This window comes from Malania oleifera, chromosome 5, assembly GCF_029873635.1.
Source record: "Malania oleifera isolate guangnan ecotype guangnan chromosome 5, ASM2987363v1, whole genome shotgun sequence".
Classification (NCBI taxonomy): Eukaryota; Viridiplantae; Streptophyta; class Magnoliopsida; order Santalales; family Ximeniaceae; genus Malania; species Malania oleifera.
Genome location: NC_080421.1, coordinates 78,572,318 through 78,581,632, shown reverse-complemented (window position 1 = coordinate 78,581,632; position 9,315 = coordinate 78,572,318). Strand labels below are relative to the sequence as shown.

The 9,315-nt window shown below is 35.7% G+C and overlaps 1 protein-coding gene across 1 annotated transcript; it reads left to right on the top strand.

The window, feature by feature from the left end:
* The first annotated feature begins 639 nt into the window (after positions 1 to 639).
* Positions 640 to 4,161, top strand: LOC131156012 (beta-carotene isomerase D27, chloroplastic-like). Its single transcript, XM_058109467.1, has 5 exons — positions 640 to 738; positions 2,180 to 2,272; positions 3,161 to 3,222; positions 3,730 to 3,836; positions 4,049 to 4,161. The coding sequence occupies exons 1-5, from the start codon at positions 640 to 642 to the stop codon at positions 4,159 to 4,161; spliced, it is 474 nt and encodes a 157-aa protein (XP_057965450.1).
* Positions 4,162 to 9,315: the final 5,154 nt, after the last annotated feature.

The window sequence follows — 9,315 nt, the reverse complement described above, 5'->3', positions numbered from 1 at the left end:
GTTTTTGATTAATTACCAACACTGTTGCCACCCTTAAGCCTCAACTGAAACGAAATACACTCTGTTTAAATTAATGCTAAGAGCCTTGCATGATATTTCCATCCATTAAAAACATTCTTCAATTTATTCTCATCCCCCTAAGCAGAAGAATTCCCTCTCTCTAAAACATGGAAGCATGCTTGCTATCTAACAAAACAAGTGTCATTTCTCGACAAGTACAATCGAACAGAGGCACGAGGATTAAGTCGAACTACTATCCCTCGAGTGCAGGATGTGCTGGCAAGACCTGTGTCATGACATATCCACCACAAGAGCAGACCGAAGCACAATTTCAGTCCACACAACGACAACTGTTCCACCGAATTTCACAATAAACATCTTTCCCAGAATTTTCATAAGCTACACAACAGTTCACCAATTAATCCTTCCTTCCTTTCCTCATCATTACTTGTATAATTGGCCGTTCTTAATTATTTACAAATCCTTGCTTTTCCACCTTTTTCCGAGAAGAAACCCGATATGTAGGGGATGAAAGAATAACTCTTTTTCCTTGTTTTACTATATAAAATTTTAAAAAATAATATGCAAAGGGTTAGAAACATAAGATGGTACGAGAGTTTGGTCGATGGCATAGCTATGATGCGCGTGGCCATCATAACTAATTCCCAATCCAACAAACCTGACTTGTCAGCACATGCTCTTGGCAAAGCCTTCCCAAAGCCTATTCTTCCATGGCAAGCTCCCTCTCTCACTCTCTCTCTCTCCTCATCCCTCTCTCTCCCATTCCCCTCCCCCACACACCCCCTACATATATAAATATATACATTCAATGTTGCCCTTACCTTGTTAATTGATTGTTGCTGGAAGAAGATTGGTCACAAAAGCCAAAAGTAACACCATAGTAAAGAGTAGATGTTCCTATAACTTAAATTCAGACCTTAGTATATATGCATTTGTGTATATTTGAATAAAATAAAATATTAAATTTATATTTTTTTTAGTTCAATGACAATAACATTTTTTAAAAAGTAACAAAAAAAAATCTACGTGAAAGTACGTAAGAATTTATTTTAAGTTATTATAAAAAAAATAAAAATGATTTTGAATATATTTCAAATATAATTTTATATTACATCTAATCCTAACTCTAATACAAACTTTTAATTCAAAATTTATCAAAATATAAGGTCAATAAATTATTTTTGGACATATTACCACTTTCCAAGAATTTGTATTCATTGGGAATGTCCTTAGTGCCAAATACAGGCAAACGTGGTCATAATATTGATTTTGTGCCTATAGGGACACTTTTCGAAACAAACCTTAATAATTCCACTGTTTTTCTCTTTATCAGGATTTTATGACATAAAGTGTAAATAATAAAAAAAGTCAAGGATGATAATACTACTTGTGATATATTACTAAATTAATGAACAAATTTTTATATTTTATAGTTTGTCATCATTATATTTTTCAAAATTTTCATGATTTTGAATAAAACTTCACTCTAACCACTCTAAACAGTAATACAATTGTAAAGTATAATAGTGTAATGTGGTTTTCTCTTCGTTTCATCTAGTTCTTATATTTTTCAAATATAACCAAAAAGATAAGTAGAGAGATATGAGAGAGAGAGAGAGAGAGAGAGAAGAGAGAGAGAGAGAGCGAGAGAGGAGAGAGAGAGAGAAGCACAAAGTGAGAAAATCAAACCCATCATAACATTTATTCAAACCATGACAATCTTCATAATTGCAAAAAAGCAGCACGCAAAGCAAAACAAGCATTTCATGACCATGGTTTTACACTGACATGCCATAATGTACATAGCAAGCAAACAAACCCTTAACCATGGATTTGAATAAAAGAAGCAAAAATCTTTCAAACATTGTTTCTTGTTTAGAGTGTTTCTTCTTCCCATTCAAGTCTCAAAATTTCTTAGGGTAGGCAAAAGGAAAAACTTCCACTGCAATTTTGGCAGTGGATATGATGACACAAAAAATGGAACTCTTACCTCTCTCGCAACCATGCAGGGGTTAGAGTTTCAACTTGTATCAGCCACCCCAACATTGCTTCATTCTTATCCATTGATTTCGCTCTCTCTCTCTCTCTCTCTCTCTCTCATGCTTTTATTTGGCAAAATGTACTATTGATGATGTTTGGGGAATGACTAAAACTGCAGATCAGGACACTGCTGCCCCACTCAAAATTTGCAAGAGAGTTCTTTGCTGCCTTCACCACAGTGTTTTTTACTTGGTTGGTTGGACCCTGCGAGGTATGAACAGAAAATATATCATGTTTTAAGCTTTCTCTTATTTTATCCTTTTGCTTAAAACATTTAATTACAAGGAAAGAAAAGATCAAAATACACATAAATTCCACCAAAATGGGTTGAGTGTATATAGTTTTCACCGAATGAAATGAGTTGGATAGGAATGAATGACATATAAATTCCATTTGAGTATAATAATTTTTAAAAATATTGGCACAAGATTGTGTTATTCTATTCAATCATAACAATATACAATCTGATAGTGAAATTTGAGAAGAATGATTAATCTTTATTCCATGTTCTAGATTAATAAAAAAAGATTCCACGATCATTTTTTTAATAGTTGAACTTCTTTTGTATGTTAATATATTCTTACTTATTTTATATGACCTTAGAAGCAGAAAACATAGGCATGACCTTGACTAACTATTTAGGAATAATCTAGGACAATTGAGTAAGCACTGCTTTTCGATTTTGCCCTGACCTTGTGCAATGCATGTGTAGAATTGAATATGCAAAAATAAGTAAAGAGTCCAGTTGAGATGACTCAAGTGGTAAGAGTGATTTATGACTTTGATGACTCCAAGGTCACGAGTTAGATTCTTCCTTGAGAGTTTATTCTGGTGAATTACCAGGAGTGCAACAATGGGCGAACGGCTTTCATCCCTCCGGATTTGGAGTCACATCATAGTATCCAAAGTGGCACAATAGTCGTTGTAGTCTTCGGATTATCAAAAAAGTAAAATAAAAATAAAGGGAGATCTAGAAAGCGTTGAAAATATATACATAGCCTTGTTGTTATACTTGAATAGATTGTTTTTTTAATGACATAACATTTATTGAAGTCTACTATTAAATCTAATAAGTTTGAACTTGTAAATTTGTAATCAGGTGAGAGAATCAACCATTAATGATAAAAAAGAGTGGAACGTAGTCCACATAAAGAAATGCAGGTAGTCATTCCATTCTTTATTCATACTAATAATTTTTATGATGAAATATTGCTAGCGGTCCAAATTAGTTAGCACTCTGCATCCATGATTCATTCTATGCATATTTTATGGTGACTGTATCAAAATTTTATATTGTGACTATAAATTGTAAAAATAGATTGTAACAATAAATGTTCTTCTAATGTATTTATACTTCTTCCAAAATAAGATATTCCTCATTTCAAAATTAAAATTAAATTTATATATGTGCTAAAACTTTTACTTTTAAAAGATTGCATTGAAAATCAAGCTGAAGAATAGGCATCACGGCCTTGCATCCATAAACAATCTGGATCAAATGATTGTGCCACACATGAGACGTGCATCTGCTTAATCTACAGTCATCATAACCATTCATCTTCATGAAATCATCCTTAATGTCAAGATATATACTTCTATACATCAGCATTTAGGGTCAACCCTCAACTAGAATTTTCTTTTCTGAAAAAACAAAAACAAAAATGGCAGGTTTCTGGAGGAGTCAAATTGTGTGGGGATGTGCGTTAACCTGTGCAAAATGCCGTCCCAAAGATTTATCAAGGAGTCGCTAGGAATGCCGGTCAACATGGTCCCTAGTAAGCATTAATTCTTCCCTTTGAATATATCAACACTCCACTACTTTTTAAGTGGACTGTCAAGTTAATAAATAGCACTGAATTTCAACTGGTCACCATAAAGAAATAATATATATGGTGGCCGGCCAGGGTAGGGTAGGGAGTCCCTAATAATAGTTCATGAAGAATGATGAGAGGCCTAATAAGAACATAATATCCTTGTGATTCTGCAGATTTTGAAGACATGAGTTGTGAGATGATATTTGGCCAGCATCCTCCAACAGCAGCCCACGATCCTGCATTGAAACAGCCCTGTTACAATCTATGTACGTCATATTCTCTCTGACTCCCCCGCGCCATTTCATTCTATTAGGCCACAAACCTATACGACAATTAATGCAAAAATGAAAAAATTTACATCATTCAACATTAGGTCTATGTCCATGGACAATTCACCAATAGTTTAATTTGGAACCTTTACTAACAATGTAGGCTTCACTATTACTAATGCCAATACATATTCGTACTTAATTTAATTCACCTTCGTCTTTATTTTCTTGATTCTTTTTATTTAAGCATTTCTTCTTGACAGTGTTGAAATATTGGGTTGATAGTCAACTATTCTTCTAATTAACTTTGAAATTCTTTCCTATTCTAGAGATAATGTAGATGTCTAGTAGGTGTGGACGGATTCATCATACATGTAGCTTGATTGTAAGAAAAATAGATTGATTACAGGATCTATAAATTTGACACATCTCTGTATGTATTGTACGAATTCATTGAGACAATAGTGTAACAAACAAATATTCTTCTCAAACTCTGTTTTTCAAGTTGGTGTCGTAGTACTGTTTACCAGGAGGTCCTGAGTTTTAAATATCTTGTCGTCTCTGAATTGCTCTGATATATGGTAGCCAAAGGTTATCGTAGCCTTTTTGAACCTTCCAAACTATGCTCTTGGAGATTGTTTCAACCCATGCAATGGTTTCTTTAGCCTACACACCTTCTAACTATGTATTTTTGGTATCATAAGTCTGGTTACTAGGAGGTCCTAGGTGATAGTCTTGTCGCCCGCATTTATTTTGTGGTGTTATTTATCATTTGTTTATGATCTCACCGCATTATTTTGTACTTTAGAATGGTAAAATAAAAACTTTTTCTTTCTAAAGTTCTGGTTCGGGAGTACTATTGTGAAGGGAAGATAAGCCTTAAAATATCTTCAATTTGTGTTTTGAAAAACCTACCTCCCTAAAGCATCCATTCTAACAATGGTTGCAGAACTTACCCTCTGTGTGTGTGTGTGTTTTTTGCTTAAAAATGAGGAATTTGAAGAAATGGTTGAAAAATAACCCAAAATAAGGCTTGCGAGCGGTCTACCCCTTGTAGAAAGTGGTCTGCAAGTCTCTGCTACTTTTGCTTTCTTCTATTTGCAACAAACTCGAAATTATTGACCCCTTTACCCCATTTGAAAACTACTTTCATTGGAATTCATACAGGTGCAAAAAGCCCCTTGTGAATTCCACTACTTATTCCTTAACAAATCCTCAAATAAAACCACACAAAACAAAAAGATAAAAAAGAGAAGATGAAATGTACAAAGAAAAACATAGATGAGATTTAAAGTGTACTCCCAAGAGGGGGGTGAATTAGGTTTTAAAAATTTCTTTGCAAAAACTTTAGTTTAGTATAACCCTTTTCAATTTAATTTTATACAATCACACAATCACAAGAATTCTTATCAACCACCTTACTTAAACAACTAACAATCCTATATATGAAAATAACAAACCAATTCCCAATTTTAATACTTCAATAGATAATTCATCTTTGGAATCAAAATTTCTTTTCAATAATGAACTATGATAATATCAATTTATAATTTCAGAAGATTGATTTTAAGTACTATGCAACGTTCCTTCAATGGAATAATTAATTTCACAATATTTACCTCAATCGTGATATTCAAAAACTCAGCAATTAAATCTAATCAAAAATTTTAATCCAACCAATTACTCTAATGCTTAAGTTAGAGACTATGCATGGGAGGCTTTGAATGGCTATAGTAATAGAAAAGAGAATGTAAGAATGAGATTCTTACCTCCTTTCAAAGTTTCGTTTTATATATAGTAGTTGAGGTTGGTCCTTTTTCAATTTGGCATTGATGGGCGCATTATTGTGCTTATTTATGGAAAATTTAACAAAATTTATATGGAGGTTTTAATTCAGTTTCATAATCGTTTCCTCTCATGAATGAGCATTACTAAATTTAGCATGTTGGTTATGTAGGGGTGTTAATGATGATTTTGTAACTGCTTCTCCTCATGAATGAGTTTATTAATGTTGGGTATATCAGTTGCCCCACCCCCCTTGTTTTGAATTTTAAACGGGTTTCTGAAGTTCAAATGTTTCAAGGTCTACTATTCTATCCGAGCCTGATACTTCACCATTTGGCTTAGTTTGAGCCAAATATTTCTCCATTTAACCCAATTCGAGCTGATTCCTAAGCTGCTCAGCTTTGTCTGGGCTAATGCCTTCATTATTGGGCTCACACAGGTGTTTTGGCTAATGGTTGAATCCGACCTGGATGTACCCTTTTTCAGCTCAGTCCGAGCTAGATACAACTGTGTTTGGCTCAATACGAGCTGGATGCATCACCATTCGACTCAATTCGATCCAAATACATCATCGTTCAGCTCAATCCGAGCCAAATGCATCACCATTCAGCTCAATCCAGACCCTCCATTTCACCATTTGGCTCAAACTGAACCAAAAGCATCACTGTTAGGCTCAATTTGAGTGGAATGCATCACCATTTCACTGAATACGAGCTGGATACACTAACATTAATTCGGCTCAATCCAAGTTGAAGGCACCACCGTTCAACTCAATATAAGCCCTCTATTTCACTGTATGACTTAATTCAAGTCGGATGCATCCCTATTTCGCTTAATTCGAGCTAGATGCACCACGGTTTGACCCAATCCAAGCCAGATGCACCACTGTTTGGCTTAATACAAGCCGGATTGTTCGTTATTGAACTCAATCTGAGCCGATTTATTCATTATTGAGCTCAATTTGAACTAATTTATCAATAATTATACTTGATTCTGAGCCAATCTTCACATTTTCTAGCTCAAGGCAAGCTGAATCTTAGTGTATGCTTGGTTGACTTATGAGCTATGCTGACTCTTTACTTGCCTCATGCATTGTGCTCATCAATTAGGCACATGTTTAGGGCCTCATGAGTTATGCTCATTAGTTGGGCCATTTCTAGTGGGCAATGCTCACTCCTTGCTTGCCTTATGAGTTGTTCTTATCAGTTGGGTCATTTGTGGTGATCAGTGCTTCCTCTTTGCTTGCCTCATGAGTTGTACTGATAAAACGGGCTTATGTTCGAGGTCTCATAAGTTGTGCTCATCAGTTAGGCCATTTCTGGTGAGCACTGCTTACTCCTTGCTTACCTTATGAGTTGTGCTTATCAATTGGGCATGTCTTTAACGCATTATGAGTTGTGGTCATCAGTTGGATCATTTCTGGTGATCAGTGCTTGCTCCTTACTTACCTAATGAGATATACTCATCAACTGGGCTTGTCTTCGGGGCCACATGAGTTGTGCTTTTCATATGGTCCATGATGATGCCCGTCATTTTAGGATTTGCACCTCTGGGATTCGCACTATAGGAATTCCCACCACTAGGATTCATGTCATTGGGATTCCCACCACTAGGATTCTATAAATTGCTTCATTTGCCTCACTTTTCTCTTGTCTCCAGAGGAAGCTCTTCCCACAGCCAGCTAGTGCGCCTTCATCCCTTGTCTTTTTGCCCTTTATACCTCTATTTGTTTTACTTTTTGTTGGCATGTATATACATCCCATGCACTTTTCACATGTTCTTCATGGTATTCTTCCCATGTTCTTCATGTGTTCTTCGAAATATTTTCAAAGTTTCTTTTAATCTTTACATGATGAGTAAAAGTATTATTCTACTATTTATTCTTCTTTTAGGAGCCTTTGTTATAATGGACACTTCTTAGGCTCACTCTTCAACAGTAGTGTGTATAAGGAGTGCCAGATCTTATCTTTTTACAGATGATCTGTTGAGCCTATGTAACTTGTACTTTATTCCGAACACCATTCGCCTCAAAGTTCTTAGCAGCTTAGAATTAGCCCTTTAGCGAGGCCCAGATGAAGTCTACTAGTATGTTGACTACTTCGAGACCGAGCTTAGGCTACCTTTCCACTCTTCAATTTTTTTATGTTCTGTGGTTCGACAATCTATCTCCTCACAAGCTAGCTTTTAACTCATACCATACTCTGGTGTGCTTTGCGGCTCTCCTCATCCGCAAGGGCCACCAACCTATGGTTAGACTATTTTGCTCTTGTCATCAAATAAGGAAGCATTCTTTTGAAAAGAAGGTGTTTTATTTCAACTACCTCCCAGATTTTAAGCTCTTCACCCCTGGCACTTCCTCCATACATCAACGGAATTATAAACAGGGAAGTAGTTGACACTGTCGGGCTACAAAAGCAACAAAATTAGATGGTGAGAAAAAAAGAATAGAAAAACAAAAGGAAGGACGGGATAGGAGATATCACCCTTATAGTCCAGATTTAATGCCCTATAATATATATATGCTTCTTATGTGTCTTCCTTTTGTAGACATGGATTGGACTGATTTTGAGCAGATCATAGCCAAAAAGAAGAAATGAAAGGGCAACACTAGAAAGAAGGCTTCACTAGGGGAATCTTCCCAGGTGGAGGATGTCCCTGTGGCTTCTGACGAGGTTCCTGCTCCACCACCGGCTCTTGTACTCGAGGTGTCAATTTTTTATGACTCGATCGTCTCTGGTACTACTCTCTAGCACACCGTGCTCCTAGAAGATGCTTATAAGCTGAGGATGATGCTTCCTGAAGCTCTTACTTCGGCTGCCCATCATACGACTTATCGAATATGTTTCAAGTGCTTATAAATATATGTTTGCTTGCGCATCCTTCTTATCTATTTCTTTTTAGCTTGCAACCATTAACCTGACCTTGGAAGACAAGGTTAACGAGATGCACAGTGTTTCCTTAAAGTCTCGACAGCAAGAGGTGGAATTATAGACTCAACTGAATGCCAACGCCGCTCGAGAGAATAATCTTGAGGAAGAGATTGCTCAGATTCAGAGTGTGGAGATACCAGCTGGTATTGATTCTGCCATTGCTAGTCATCAAAATTTTGAAGATTTTTAGCTAGGTAGAAAGAAATTTGGAGTCTAGTCGTATCGTGGGGGCTTTCATAGGTGCTGAGACCAATTCAAGATGAAGTACCCCAAATTCAAATCTTTAAGTAGGTAGTTGACTCCAATCAAACATTAAAATCCTGATTGTCAGTTTGAATTTTTCAAATCTTTAATTGAAGAGTCGACTCCAATCAGATATCAAAACCCTAACAATTATTTAGGGATTTTCAAATCCTCAATTAGAGTGATAACTCTAATCAGATATTAATTCCTTGA

Excerpts from the sequence above, each read along its gene's own strand:
- LOC131156012 (XM_058109467.1), top strand. The coding sequence starts at position 640 with ATGCGCGTGGCCATCATAACTAATTCCCAATCCAACAAACCTGACTTG. Across the intron at positions 3,223-3,729 it reads GTCCACATAAAGAAATGCAG|GTTTCTGGAGGAGTCAAATT; the intron begins GTAGTCATTCCA and ends CAAAAATGGCAG. Across the intron at positions 3,837-4,048 it reads GCCGGTCAACATGGTCCCTA|ATTTTGAAGACATGAGTTGT; the intron begins GTAAGCATTAAT and ends GTGATTCTGCAG.